Here is a 16,334-nt window from a genome sequence, read left to right on the forward strand (position 1 = left end):
GGTGCCTTCTCCAAACTGCCATTTTGAGATCTCTCCACAGGTGTTCTATGGGATTCAGGTCTGGACTCATTGCTGGGCACCTTAGAAGTCTCCAGTGCTTTCTCTCAAACCATTTTATAGTGCTTTTGGAAGTGTGTTTTGGGTCATTGTCCTGCTGGAAGACCCATGACCTCTGAGGGAGACCCAGCTTTCTCACACTGGGCCCTACATTATGCTGCAAAATTTGTTGGTAGTCTTCAGACTTCATAATGCCATGCACACGGTAAAGCAGTCCAGTGCCAGAGGCCGCAAAGCAACCCCAAAACATCAGGGAACCTCCGCCATGTTTGACTGTAGGGACCGTGTTCTTTTCTTGGAATGCCTCTTTTTTTTTTCCTTTACACTCTATGTTGATGCTTCTTCCCAAAAAGCTCTACTTTTGTCTCATCTGACCAGAGAACATTCTTCCAAAACGTTTTAGGCTTTCTCATGTAAGTTTTGGCAAACTCCAGCCTGGCTTTTTTATGTCTCGGGGTAAGAAGTGGGGTCTTCCTGAGTATCCTACCATACAGTCCCTTTTCATTCAGACGCCGACGGATAGTACGGATTGACATTGTTGTACCCTCGGACTGCAGGGCAGCTTGAACTTGTTTGGATGTTAGTCGAGGTTCTTTATCCACCATCCGCACAATCTTGCGTTGAAATCTCTCAATTTTTCTTTTCCGTCCACATCTAGGGAGGTTAGCCACAGTGCCATGGGCTTTAAACTTCTTGATGACACTGCGCACGGAAGACACAGGAACATTCAGGTCTTTGGAGATGGACTTGTAGCCTTGAGATTGCTCATGCTTCCTCACAATTTGGTTTCTCAAGTCCTCAAACAGTTCTTTGGTCTTCTTTCTTTTCTCCATGCTCAATGTGGTAAACACAAGGACACAGGACAGAGGTTGAGTCAACTTTAATCCATGTTAACTGGCTGCAAGTGTGATTTAGTTATTGCCAACACCTGTTAGGTGCCACAGGTAAGTTACAGGTGCTGTTAATTACACGAATTAGAGAAGCATCAGATGATTTTTCAAACAGTGCCAATACTTTTGTCCACCCCCTTTTTTAGGTTTGGTGTGGAATTGTATCCAATTTGGCTTTAGGACAATTCTTTTTGTGTTTTATCATTGAAGACAAATTAAATGAAGATAATAATACCAAAGAATTTGTGATTGCAATCATTTTCAGGAAGAAACTGAGTATTATCTGACAGAATTGCAGGGGTGCCAATACTTTTGGTCACCACTGTATATACACAAACACACATACATATACACACGTGGTCAAAATTGTTGGTACCCCTCGTTTAATGAAAGAAAAACCCATAATGGTCACAGAAATAACTTGAATCTGACAAAAGTAATAATAAATTAAAAATCTATGATAATGAACAAATGAAAGTCAGACATTGCTTTTCAACCCTGCTTCCACAGAATTAAAAAAAAAATATTAAACTCATGAAATAGGCCTGGACAGAAATGATGGTACTCTTAACTTAATATTTTGTTGAACAACCTTTTGAGGCAATCATTGCAATCAAACGATTCCTGTAACTGTCAATGAGACTTCTGCACCTCTCGACAGGTATTTTGTCCCACTCCTCATGAGCAAACTGCTCCAGTTGTCTCGTGTTTGAAGGTTGCCTTTTCCAGACAGCATGTTTCAGCTCTTTCCAAAGATGCTCAATAGGATTTAGGTCAGGGCCCATAGAAGGCCACTTCAGAATAGTTCAATGTTTTCCTCTTAGCCATTCTTGGGTGTTTTTAGCTGTGTGTTTTGGGTCATTATCCTGTTGCAAGACCCATGACCTGCGACTGAGACCAAGCTTTCTGACACTGGGCAGCACATTTCTCTCTAGAATCCCTTGATAGTCTTGAGAGTTCATTGTACCCTGCACAGATTCAAGACACCCTGTGCCAGATGCAGCAAAGCAGCCCCAGAACATAACAGAGCCTCCTCCATGTTTCACAGTAGGGACAGTGTTCTTTTCTTGATATGGTTCATTTTTCCATCTGTGAACATAGTTGATGTGCCTTGCCAAAAACTTCCATTTTTGTCTCATCTGTCCATAAGACATTCTCCCAGAAGCTTTGTGGCTTGTCAACATGTAGTTTGGCAAATTCCAGTCTGTTTTTTTATGATTTTTCTTTCAACAATGGTGTTCTCCTTGGTCGTCTCCCATGAAGTCCACTTTGAATCAAACAATGACTGATGGTAAAATTTGACACTGATGTTCCTTGAGCTTGAAGATCACCTTTAATCTCTTTAGAAGTTTTCCTGGGCTCTTGTGTTACCATTCGTATTATCCGTCTCTTTGATTTGTCATCAATTTTCCTCCTGCGGCCACGTCCAGGGAGGTTGGCTACAGTCCCATGGATCTTACATTTCTGAATAATATGTGCAATTGTAGCCACAGGAACATCAAGCTGCTTGGAGATGGTCTTATAACCTTTACCTTTAACATGCTTGTCTATAATTTTCTTTCTAATCTCCTGAGACAACTCTTTCCTTTGCTTCCTCTGGTCCATGTTGAGTGTGGTACACACCATGTCACCAAACAGCACAGTGAGTATCTGTAGCCTTATATACAGGCCCACTGACTGATCACAAGATTGTAGACACCTGTGATGTTAATTAGTGGACACAACTTGATTTAGGCTGTGTGCCCACGTAGCGTTTTTCAAGCGTATATGCTGCGGAATTTCCGCAGCGTAAACGCTTGAAAAAAGCATGTATATCCGCACCCCATGGTCCCCAATGGCATTCCGCAATGTCAATGCCCATGCTGCGGATTTTTCCGCAGCGTTTATGCTGCGTTCAAAAATCCGCAGCATGTCATTTAATTTTGCGTTTCCGCAAGCGGAATTGCCTTTGTCCAATGCAAAAAAAACGCAAGGCAATTCCGCATGTGGAAAACGCGTGATAAACGCGCGAAAAATGCGCGATAAACGCGTGCGGAATTCCACATGCGTTTTTCCGGGAGAGGACTTGCATTTATGAAGCAGAAATTTTCTGCTTCATAAATGCAACGTGGGCACATAGCCTTAACATGTCCCTTTTGTCACATTATTTTCAGGGGTACCATCACTTCTGTCGAGGCCTATTTCATGAGTTTAATTTTTTTTTAAATTCTGTGGAAGCAGGGTTGAAAAGCAATGACTGACTTTCATTTGTTCATTTTCATAGATTTTTAATTTATTATTACTTTTGTCAGATTCAAGTTATTTCTGTGATCATTGTGGGTTTTTCTTGCATTAAACGAGGGGTACCAACAATTTTGACCGAGTGTGTATACACATATACACGTACACTGAAGGTCCTGCCAACGTCAGCGTCGCGTGACCCGTCATATGACTATGACGTCAGCGCAGGTCCTCCAGTCCATCGCGATCTGCCGGCATGAGAGGAGGAGCACACCGGGGGCCGCCAGAAGGTAAGTATATATTTATTTTTTATTTTATTCTTTTTTTTTTTTTTACAGTTTTCTATGGTACCCAGGTCCGGAGGAGAGTCTTCTCTTCTCTAGACCTGGGAACCATCCGCACATTGAACGCATGTATTCCGCATGTGCTTATCTAGTGAAGCGGAATGCATGCGTTCTAATGCAAGTCAATGGCGGTGAAAACGCAGCACTTCCGCAAAATAATTGGTAGTGCTGCGTTTTTTTCCGCAATGATAATCCGCAGCGTAAAGTTCCGCAGCATGTGCACAGCACATGCGTATTATCATTGGGGAACATGGCAGGCCTTCTACCATGAATTTTTAAGCGTTTCTGCAGCGTTTTTGCCGCTGCGGAAACGCTTAAAAAACGCATCGCGGGCACACAGCCTTACTGTAGGTACTATAGGTAAGCGGTCATAGATCATATTGGTCACCTAATGGAGCTGAGCTGAAAGAGCCAGGGAAAATAAGCATCAGGCAGGTGTTAACCAGGGCTGTGGAGTCGGAGTCGTTATAAAATGGAACGAATCCGATAATATATAATAAATTGGGACCAGTAGTACAATGCAGAATGTGCTGTAAATGTTTTAATAAAAATTTGGGATAGTTACGAAATGTCCTATAAATGTCTGTTCTATTGCTAATCCCGGCTTTTAGTTGAGATGAATCTGTGCTGCACTTGATGTACATGCTCAGTAGTGAGACAGGGCTGTGGAGATGGAATCTGTATAAAATGGACCGACTACTAAAATATATGAGTTGAGTACAGCAGTTCAATGCAGTATGTGCTGTAAATGTTTTAATTTAGGCTTTTAGTTGAGATGAATCTGTGCTGCACTTTATGTACATGCTCAGAAGTGAGGCCGTGCTGCGGAGTCACATTTGGAGGTCAGGGAAATTGATTAGTCAGAGTCGGATGTTTGGCTTACCAACTCCACAGAACTGGTGTTAACTGGAAGTACATAAACATTTTTTTAAACTAAAGAATGGACATCTGCTTCAACAAAACAATATGCCAGATTGTACAGGACTGGAAAAATTACAGGGAACAGGATGGCAGTGCACCTCAAACCAAGCTAAATTGACTATCGCAAAGCAAACCCTTTCTTTCAAAATACTGAATGCGAGAACCACCGCCTGCCCCGGCCCAGAATGCGATGGCCACTGTCCCCGGGCCGGAATGCAGAGGCCACCATCCATAGTGCTCTTAAACCAGTATCATATAGGGCTTTTATGTGAAAACAACACATACTACGTCATACAGGACTGAACATATAAAACAATAGAGAATTAAGAATTTGCATTCATGGTCGGCTTTAGTCTACTTCACATTTTGATCACCCTTTTATAAAACATGCCCTGTCCCAGTTGTACCGGTTCTAGTTTTTCCCTACTGACATGGAATGAAACAGCACTAGTGTACTCCAACTGCCCTACACAAACATTTGGCCAAGGTGAGCCAACATGTTATTTCAATAGGCAATGAAATATAAGTGATTACCAGACTCTGATGTTGCTGATATTCAGGGGTAAGAAATTATAGGAAAGTTAGAATTCAACAAGGTAAACTTATTTACACTAGTTGGAGACTTCAGGGGACAATTGTGCCATTTCCAAAGACAACAGATTTTAGGACGTAGGTATTTGCCATTGAACATAATTTTTTATGGTGCATTAGTAGAATACAACTACACACCAATTCTCTTCATTAAGTTAAAGGGGTTCTCCCATAATCAAAGCTCATCACTGACCCATAAGATAGGTGATGAGTGTTTAAGTGGTATGCCTGCTGGACCCCCACTGATCATGAGAACAGGATTCTCGGAGTGTGAATGGAGCAGTATTGAACAGAAATGATCAGCACACCATTCAGTGTCTACGGGATTGCCAGAGATAGCTGTGTTCATCACTGGCCACATGCATGGCCGTCTGGTACAGGAAGTATGGAAAGTAGCAGGGGACAAAGCTGGAAAAGTAGTAGCAGGGGTCAGTAAAGAGAGTATACTTCACCTCCTTTCTGACACTGGCATTTTAGAGACCCTTCACGGAATCAATTAACCTGCAAAGTTGGAAAAATCCTTTAAAGAGGACCTTTCACCAAATTTTTCAAGTTGAACTGGATACTAGATATAACAGGAGATGCAAATCAGAATTAAACATTATTTTTTTTATTTATTTTGCCTCTCTGTTGCAGAGATGTTACCAATCAAAGGATTTGGCACTTAAACAGTTACCTTTTTTTAACTTTAAGTGGCATTACCAGAGATTTCACTGGGGGCGTGTACTTCTCCCTCTTTCTGATGAAGGCAGCAAAACACTGGGGTATGAAGAACATTCTGCTCTCACTGCAGTGTAATGATGTGTGCACAGCAGAGCCGAGTGTTATTAAAGGGAATCAGTCAGAAGGTTTTTTCTATGTAATCTGAGGATAGCATGAGGTAAGGGTTAAAACACAAAATTCAACAATGTGTCACATGTTATGCTGTGTGTTGTTTATTTACACTGGAGTTTTTATCACCTGGTGATTATCATTGCTGTGACTAGCTGGCACATGCTGGCAAGTCTGACTCTGGGGTTCTGTGATAAGCAGCTCATTGTCTATAGACTATGTACACAGAGAGCATGATGAGGGCGGGGTTAGCATTCTCAGCTCTGCTGCATTGCTAAATCTAAAAACTCTGTGTCAGAACCGCTGCACTCAGTAAATTAAGTGATACATCGTTGGATTCAGTGTCTCTTTGCCTATGTCATGCTGATCTCAGATGAGGTAGCAAAAAACCTGCTGACAAATTCCCTTTAAATGGACTCTGTCAGCACAGAATGACTGTTCAAACTAAGACCAAAAGCGCCCGGTGCATCATGGAGAGCCCAAAACATTTAACTACACCTTCTGACCTGCTTGTTCTCCATCCATCTCTGCTTCCATCAAGCCTGAGCTATCAATCAAAGAAAAGGGGTGTGGGGTGGAGGTTGAAGATAAAAGAAAAACAAGCAGCTGGGAAGGTGTAGGTAAATGACTGCCCACTCCATGAAGCACCGAGCGCCTGTACTTGGTTTGAGCACTCATTCTGTGCTGACAGAGTCCTTTAAACTGACAGCTCTCAAATCGGGCAATCAGTGTGGGGGGAGGGACAGAGTCACATTACAAACATTTCTAGTGTGAGACATATTGATACGGCCTGATCTCCTCACTGCAGAGTGATTACATGTGCTGGTGCACAGCAGAACAGAGTATGATTAACAGCTTTCATCTCCAGTAGTCAGTGTGGGGTAAGATAGAGTTGATAGCATTACACTTGCTTTGGCAATGCTAATGTGCATTTGATCCTGCCAATAAAGCTCATATGAATTTGAGAGGAGATTTACTAGAAATGTTTGCAATGAAAGTCAATTTCTGCAGTAATTGCCCTTGCCCCCACACCAACTGCCAGAGAAGAGATCTGAAAGCTGTTAGTAACACTCGGCTCTGCTGAGCTCCAGCAGGTCATCACCCTGAGGTGAGGAGGGCAGACTGCTTGTCAATGCTAATGAGGTGGTGTATTCTTTCCCCAGTGTGTTGCTGCCTGCTCATGATTGCTGGGCATTAGAAAGGGGAAGTAGTACATACTCCCAGTGAAATCTCTCTGGTAATGCCCTCATCAGGCGTCCAGTTCAACATAAAAAATTTGGTGAAAGGTCCTCTTTAAAAGGGATCTTTTCACACTGACATATCACAATTTTTGGGTTTCAAGTGATAAATGGCTTGTGTGAATGCAGAAAAAAACAAACCACAAAACCAATTATACAACCATAATTTATAATTAATCTCGATAATTTGCAATGCTGTAAATATCACTGTTATCAGCAATAAGAACTATAAATACTGCTTATAGTGATATTTACGATAATCATTCCTTCAGGAATACCTTGATAATCAATGGTAAATATTCTTCTACTAAATGTAATTAAAAAAATATTAATTTACAATTGAAACTGACAAAAATTCAAAGCAGAAGTACTTCTATGAATATCATTACATGGGTGTTAATTAAAAAGCGGAGCTCCAACTCGTTAGTATCACATTTCCTTTAACGCCCTGTTGTGTAGTAATGCTACATGCAGATATACTACCGCTGGATCCACTGACAGTCATCTCCTCCTCCTTACCGTGCAGCTAGTGTTATATAGGTCACACCACAGAGATGAGAGACTCCCGATCCCCATTTCATCACTGTGTATAGTGGTGGTGATCAACCACGGGAAAAAGATACATTTACAACGGGAGAACAAAAATAATACATTATAATAACAACGTGTAGATTTTGATGCTGATTTGCCTACGCTTTGCATTGAGTAAAATTAGTGGTGAAAGTCCTTAAAACAATATGTACACTGAGTTGGAAAATTTAAATTCACAGCCAAAAAAACTAATACATGTGAACAGGGTTTAGAAATCTGCTTTCGCTTGCTTCATAATTTATTTTGCTGGAAATTTTTGGTATAAAATCCACAGAGCCACAAAACGGCCAAATTATACAACAGGTAACGTGTGAGACTGAATCATTAAAGGGCTTTTCCATCATCATCTTGATATAGGTCATCAATACCCGATCCGACACATGGCAGCCCCAGCAGTCAGCTGTATCAGAAGAGGCCGGGTGTAAACCATGTACGGAGCAGAGCACCACCACACACTGTCTAGTCCACGCTGTCAGGTCTGCAGATCAGCTATGTGAATAGGAACTGGTCTGCAGTGGACGGAACAGACATGTAGAAACCCAAGGCCATGCTACAAAGATTCCCCTTTAAGCTATATACAATGTTCTTAAAAGTACATTTAAAAAACAAAACAAATAAAGGTTAAATGCACTAAAGAATCAACTTAAACAATGGTTAAAATATAATAAATTGTTAAAAAATCATTAAAAAAAAATGCTGCAGCAAATTGCACAAGAACCCCCAAACGTATAATGCACAGTGATTCTCTGAAAATATGCGACTATTAAAAGGTACAGGTGCATCTCACTAAATTAGAATATCATCAAAAAGTTAATTTATTTCAGTTCTTCAATACAAAAAGTGAAACTCATATATTATATAGAGTCATTACAAACAGAGTGATCTATTTCAAGTGTTTATTTCTGTTCATGATGATTATGGCTTACAGCCAATGAAAACACAAAAGTTATTATCTCAGTAAATTAGAATACTTTATAACAACAGCTTGCAAAATGTTTTTAAAATCAGAAATGTTGGCCGACTGAAATGTATGTTCAGTAAATGCACTCAATACTCGGTCCGGGCTCCTTTTGAATCAATTACTGCATCAATGCGGCGTGGCATGGAGGCGATCAGCCTGTGGCACTGCTGAGGTGTTGTGGAAGCCCAGGTTGCTTTGATAGCAGCCTTCAGCTCGTCTGCATTGTTGGGTCTGGTGTCTCTCATCTTCCTCTTTGACAATACCCAAATAGATTCTCTATGGGGTTAAGGTCAGGCGAGTTTGCTGAACAATCAAGCACAGTGATACTGTTGTTTATAAACCAGGTATTGGTACTTTTGGCAGTGTGGACAGTAGCCAGGTCCTGCTAGAGAATGACATTTCCATCTCCAAAAAGCTTGTCGGCAGAGGGAAGCATGAAGTGCTCTAAAATTTCCTGGTAGACGGCTGCGCTGACTTTGGTCTTGATAAAACACAGTGGGCCTACACCAGCAGAGGACATGGCTCCTCAAACCATCACTGATTGTGGAAACTTCACACTAGACCTCAAGCAGTTTGGATTGTGTGTTTCTCCACTCTTCCTCCAAACTCTGGGATCTTGATTTCCAAATGAAAATTGGAAATCTGGGACCTTGTGGAGTGTGTCAATGACTGCCTTCTGGACATCTGTCAAGTCAGCAGTCTTCCCCATGATTGTGGAGCCTACTGAAACAGACTAAGGGGCCTTTTTAAATGCTTAGGAAGTATTTGCAGATGTTTTTTGCTACTTATTCTAATTTAGTGAGATAATGACTTTTGTGTTTTCATTGGCTGTAGTCCATAATCATCAACATTAACAGAAATAAACATTTGAAATAGATCACTCTGTAATGACTCTATATAATATATATGATTTTCACTTTTTGTATTGAAGAACTGAAATAAATTAACTTTTTGATGATATTCTAATTCAGTGAGATGCACCTGTACATATTCCCAATACAACAGCTCATTCTCACACCAAGCTTCACCATCTACTTGGTCACAGCTTGAGCGTTTGTAACATTGCTAAGATTAACTTTTTCTTCCTCTTTTTTTTTAATAAGATATATACGTTTTGAAATTACATTCCCAACAGAATATAAACCTTTGGTATTAGCAGGTCCCAGAGGATGGATATTTCCCTCCTCCTCGACAACCGGGGTCCCCAAATCCACCATCCACAGCATACAGACAGAAAAAAACATAAAGGACAGCGGTCTCATTTCTCTTTCAGTGGAAGGTAAAGAAAGTGTGCATGGATGTTTCTGCAAGTCCCTCAGAAGTAAACTGAGAGCCAAGCAGATATGCAGCCAACTTCTTCTGTTCTTCCTCTGGATGTCAAGGCCATCCCATCAGTTTAGAACAAAATCACATTCCTATCGATAACCTTGAAGGGGTTGTTTTCTTTCAAGTTTCTCCCCTGGCTGCAGTTTGTTATTAAAGAAAGCAAAAAACAAACCACAAACCACACTGTGCTCACCATCCCCGGGTCCACCTGCGAATCTCCACTGCTGCTCCCGGTGTCAGGCATCGGTTGTGGTGCTGTCACCTTGACAGCGTAGCAGCCCATCAGTGAACTGTGTGGTTCTGTCAGTGTAGACAGAACACTCCGCACAGAGCCGCATAACTGACAGATTGGCTGCTGTGGGGTTAATGTGACATCAGCACCTCAGCCAATGCCAGAAACCCTGAGGAGCAGCGGAGGCTTGCTGGTGGAACGCGAGTACATATCCGACTACCGCTCCATTCATATGGGAATGGGACTGAGGGAAATATAGTGCTGTACTAGGATTTATCCAGCAGTCCCATAGATAATGAATGGAGCAGATCTCATTGAGGCAGACTACATACCCAAAGGGTGGGAGGTCTGACTGCTGGGCTAAGAAAAAAATTGCAATTTTGGCAAAACCCCTCTAACATTACCACTACGTGTGAATAAAGTCTACAATAGATCAGAGACCCGAAGTCCAACACTACTTGATGTATGCAGCATTCTTTGCAGATCTCCTGAAAACTGGTAATGGAAAATGGCTACCCATGGGCAAGTAGGGTGAAAGTCCTCTTTGCCTATATGGTACACAACTTATATTTCCATTTGTAATATACATTGAGCTCTCATACTCACCATTTCAGCTTTGACCTTCTTCAATCCTCGATTATCCAGTTCGGGATCCTCATTTTCTGATTTTATAACGTTCAACGCATTTCCACTGTCCGTTGCCATTCCCCCACCCATCTGTTCTACTGTAGTTCCCAGAGTTTCCTGCACAGAGTTACCACGACCCCCAACTCCAGGGGGCGGCTGTAGAACGCCAATGGGCTCTTTGTCCCCACTTGCCCCTGGTACCTCACTCTTCTCCTTTTTGGCCTTTCCACTTTCTTTTTTAGAACTAGATGAGCTGCGGGCGGCCTTGCTGGATTTCTCTCCTGCCTTGGAAGAAGTTGCTGCAGAAGAGGGGACTCCTAAATTACCCCCATTATCTGCAGAACGTCCTGACACTTCTTTTTTATTTGCTTCTCCAGATGGGAAAAGTCCAGTGGAGGTCTGAATACTCCTACCTCCATCCTTGCTACTTTTACTCCTCTTTGATTTGGATTTTGACTCTTTAGTTTGACCACTAGGTACTGGTGTCACAAACTTAATGTTATCGGGGAGCGTGGCCACAGCGTTGGGGGCTGGAAGGCCCACCTCTTTAGATCCTGACATTTCAAGCTTCTGCTGGTCCTTCTCTAGATCCGCATCCAAGTCAATAATCAGATTGCCCACTCCAATGTCCCATTCATCACCACTATCGTAGGTCTCCACAGGATTTGTGTCCAGACCTTTCCCTCCTGGTGCGCCACTGCTCAAGGACATCTTAAGTGTGCGCACCCTCCTGAGGCCTTAAGTTTTTCCAGGTCGGGGATGCCGTGCCAGCTTCTATACTCTCCAGCCTGGAACAGGTGATTTAGCCAAGTAAAGGGACAGATGTACAAGAGTCTAAGGTTACAGAATTACACTGGATCTTTGAAGAGATGGCATTGTAACTGCAAATCAAAGAAAGAAGTGTCATTAAAAAGTATACATACCCGTATATTATGCAGAAAATGTATTCATAAGGCACAATATGAAGTCAATAAAGTAACACACATGCACAAAAGAACTTTGTATAGAAGCATGTAAGCACTAAAGTAACTTTAACTTGGATATATAAACACAACAGCACTTTACAATTAACCCCTTAAGGTCCAAGCCACTTTGTAGGTTAATGACCAGGTCTCACTTTATAAGGTAATAACTCTGGAACACTTCAACGGATATGACTTGCGTTTATTTGTGAAAAAATTTCACAATTTTCAAACTTTGAATTTTTATGCCCTTAAATCAGAGATATGTCACACAAAATAGTCAATAAATATAATTTCTCACATGTCTACTTTACATCAGCACAATTTTTGAAACATAATTTTTTTTTTGTTAGGACGTTAGAAGGGTTAAAAGTTGACCAGCGATTTTTAATTTTTCCAACAAAATTTACAAAACCAATTTTTTAGGGATCATATCACATTTGAAGTGACTTTGGGGGGCCTATGACAGAAAATACCCAAAAGTGACACCATTCTAAAAAATGCACCACTCAAGGTGCTCAAAAGCACATTTAAGAAGTTTATTAAGCTTTCAGGTGCTTCACAGGAATTTTTGGAATGTGGAAGAAAACAATGAACATTTAACTTTTTTTTTTTTTTTTTTACTAGCGGGCATATGCGCTCTGCTTTAAAGTGGCTCTGTGACCAGAATCCATAATGCAAACTGCCTACATTATGAAATAGATGTTAGACCTGGTGAACTTATTTTAAAAATCCATGTAAAATCATTTCTCAAAAGTTTAAAGGGAACCTGTCACCAGTTTTATAACGTATAAAACCATGCCCATCACTTTTTAAAGCATGTAAAAGGGGTTCCTACAACCCTTTCATACCCTTATAGGTGCCCCTGCATACCTCAGAAAAAGTGTTTTATTCATGTCCCGTGCTGCATGCAAACTGCGCGGTCTGGTTCGATGGGTGTCTCCAGATCACGCTCAGCGCCACCCTAGTTTTTTTAAACCCCGCCTCTTCTACCTCAATGGAAGTGGATAACGTCTCCTCGTAGTCTCAAGCTTGCAAAGTGAGACCGACGCAGGCGCGACTCACACTTCCCTACAGAACCGCCGAGGAGCTGGTGACATAGAAGTGGCGGCTGCACATTACATGACATCACTTTGCCCTAGGGCAGAGTTAAGTGCACCTGCACAGGTCTCAGATTCAACTGTGAAGGTGCAAGACTTTGAGCACTGTGAGGATGACTCTTCCATCAAGATGTGGCGTTTGAAGGGACTGGGTCGGCGCTGCGCACAATCTGGATTCATCCATCGGAATGGACAATTCGCATGCAGAGCAGGACATGAATAAAACACTTTTTCGGAGGTATGTAGGGGCACTTATGAGAGTATAAAGGGGCTGTCAGAACCCCATTTACATGCTTTAAAAAGGTGATGGGCATGGTTTATAAGGTATAAAATGGTAACTTTAACTCAATCTCTGTCCAACTGGGCCCATTAACGGATTCGTCAGTGTCCCTCCTCCCTGCTGAGATCTCACACTGCACAGTACAAGCTGGAGCTGTCGGGGTGGGTGGGCAGAGACTGAATACAATTGGACTCATGAAATGCTCATTTCAGTATAAGCAATAAAGAGTCATTGCGACATGAATTTATAAAGTAAACACAACAGTCTCATTAGAGCCAAGACATCCACTTAAAAATGTATTTTGTTTTAATTGTGAAATTGACAGAGGCGCTTTAAGCATCATAGAAAAATTCTAATTAAAACAGTCATTCTAGTTTGGGGCTTCATAGCAACATTTGGTTGCAATAAAACTGCAAGAATGGATGCAATTCTTTTAAGTGTGAATGGCTTTTACCATTAAAAGGAGAACATCGAGTTTGCTTGTCCAATAGTCATAGTGGATAGCTAGGCTCATCCAAAGAGCTGTCATATCTTTCCAAGGTTTACAAAAGTATTTAGCTGCCAGAGAAGCAGATTAGAAATGTTAAACTGGCAAATATATTGTACACAGAACAGCTGGCTTCCATTCACACCGGTCTGTTACAGTTCTGTGCAGAAGTATTTCTTATAGAATGGCAAAAAACTGAACATATCCGAGAAAGATTTTCTTTCATTCTTCAAAAGATTGAATGCAGATTTTGTCCCAGAAAAGGAGGTGAACGTGCTGAAGTTTCACAAAATCACAGCAGAAAAAAACGTGACAACACAGCCCATCTGTACTGTAACATGGTATGCACCAGAGGACACGTCTACATCGCCCTGAAGAAACATACTAAACAGACAAGGAGTAGCACTGGCCTGTTTCTTTAACTTTCACTTACTGATTAAGCATAAAGATACTACCTTAAATCTGACTGTGGAAGGTACAATTTTCGGGGGAAAAAAAATCCCATTTGTTGATGAAATAATTGCTCAACACATTCAAAAGGAACTGGACAGCGGGATTACCCCTCGATGGTATTAGGTGCACTTTATCAGCCTTTCAATATCGTTTTTAATGATCCATGTAGTTCACTAATCGCTGTTGCAGTAAAGCCAAAGTTTAAAGTCGGTGTCTAGGTATCAGGACTATCTCGGCCCCGCTGTCACTCATTCCAACAGCACACTGGTATCACGATCATAGCGGCACATGATGGGATGTCAACCATGCCGCCATGAGTATGATACCAGCGCGCTGTTGGAATGAGTGACAGTGGTCGTGGGCAAGTACGGGTAACCGGTGTTAAGAATTAATTTTATACATACTGCAGCAGCTTAGTGATAATACAGAACAATATTAAGAGGTTGATAAAGTGCTCCTACTACCTTTGAGGGGTAAATCCTGCTATGCGGTTCCCTGTAAAGGGCAATGACTGGCCCTGAAATAACTGTTAGAACAAGCCCTGAGGCCTAAATCACACGTCCGAGTTTAAAAATAGTACTGGTGTCATCAATGTGTCCATTTTTACCATCAGTGTACGGTTTGTGTGACGTTTTTGCCATCAGTGTGTCATCCGTGTGTCTGCTTTTATCATCAGTCATCTGTGTTTTTTAAGAATGGATAAAGAAATAAAAGATTTACAAAGCTTCTCCTATACTTTACAACAGGGCTGTGGAGTCGTGGAGTCGGAGTCAGTATAAAATGGACCAACTCCAACTCCTAAAATATATAATAAATTGGGTACAGTAGTTCAATGCAGTTTGTGGGGAATATTTTTTCATAAGAATTTGGTAAAGTTCTGAAATGTCCTATAAATGTCTGTCCTATTCCTGATCTAAGGGTCTAGACTTTTAGCTGCGATGAATCTGTGCTGCAGTAAATTTATCACTTAAACATGAGCCATGTATGAGGGAGTCGTGGAGTCGGAGGTTTGGCTTACCAACTCCACAGCCCTGCTTTGCAATATTAAGCACGGGCGGCAGACAGATAGCACACTGATGGCGTCCGTGTGCTGTTCATGATTTTCACAGACCCATAGACTTATATTGGCCATTGTCATCGGTGATACTGGAAAAATTGGAAATATCTCTGAGTGTTGCACGGACACAAGGTTTGTGTAAGAGCACGGATAGGTTATTATGAGTAGGAGTGGAATACATAAAGAAAAAAAAGAAGGGATACACACGAACATGTGAATGAAGCCTTACATGGTTCAGTAAAGGCTCAATTATTTTTTCTTGTACAAGTTATATATATGTTTTTCACAGATAGAACTCGTGCCTAATATAGTCTGTGGGACTGTTCACGTATCTGGGTATTTTTGCATACAGAGTTATCCGCACAAAAGCACAGAGACTTGTCTTATATTGATTTGAGTGTTGGATTAAACTTGCCCATGCAAGTCTATGGGCTTGTGAAAAAACATTGTACAACACTCGGATGCCATCTGTGTGCAGTTCGCTTTCCACGGCTTGAGAAACCTCATGCAAGAAAAACTGATGAAAATCTGACAGTAAAAATTGACACTCTGACGACGTTCTTAGAAGAAACGCTGAAGAATCTTGGACCAGTATTTGCATACGAGAAAATTCACTGAAGTCTGAATGATGTATCTGCCACTCTTCGGTACCATGGCTTCCATTTATGCGCACTCCAGTTTTGCAACATGCTAAGAACTGTGAACACAAAAAAACTGCTGCAAATCCGTTTTTAAAATGCCTCTTATTGATTTAAACCGGAAATTCATATTGCTGTTCACACAGTAAGAATTTTTTTCTCAAGCAAACGTGACACAGCCACCTTGATTCAATTGACCTTACAAATGGAAAAGTTGAAAAGCAATGTCTGACTTTCATTTGTTCATTTCCATTGACTTTTAATTTATTATTACTTTTGTCAGATTCAAGTTATTTCTGTGATCATTGTGGGTTTTTCTTTCATTAAACGAGGGGTACCAACAATTTTGACCACGTGTGTAACTTTTTACACTGATTTCTACTAAAGGGGTTTTCTGGGCTGAGAAGAAAAGTCTGTATCCGCCATATGCGCCTGAATTCCCTGTGCTCGTAGGTGGTCACGTGACGGCATGTATACAATTTGCAATCTTGCGGTCCGATGAGGACTAGACTCTCCTCTGCTTCCCAA

The 16,334-nt window shown here is 41.3% G+C and overlaps 1 protein-coding gene across 3 annotated transcripts in view; it reads right to left on the reverse strand.

The window, feature by feature from the left end:
* ZNF609 (zinc finger protein 609) overlaps nucleotides 1-16,334 on the reverse strand; it is an 86,974-nt gene that overhangs the window by 57,519 nt on the left and 13,121 nt on the right. For all 3 annotated transcript variants that reach the window (XM_073652831.1, XM_073652829.1, XM_073652830.1), the window contains exon 2: nucleotides 10,809-11,710. In XM_073652831.1, the coding sequence (XP_073508932.1) occupies nucleotides 10,809-11,540 (732 nt within the window). In that variant the 5' untranslated portion in view covers nucleotides 11,541-11,710. The remainder of the gene's footprint in view (nucleotides 1-10,808; nucleotides 11,711-16,334) is intronic.

This window comes from Phyllobates terribilis, unplaced genomic scaffold (genome assembly GCF_046119375.1).
Source record: "Phyllobates terribilis strain yellow unplaced genomic scaffold, ASM4611937v1 Scaffold_11__3_contigs__length_659146591, whole genome shotgun sequence".
Taxonomy (NCBI): domain Eukaryota; kingdom Metazoa; phylum Chordata; class Amphibia; order Anura; family Dendrobatidae; genus Phyllobates; species Phyllobates terribilis.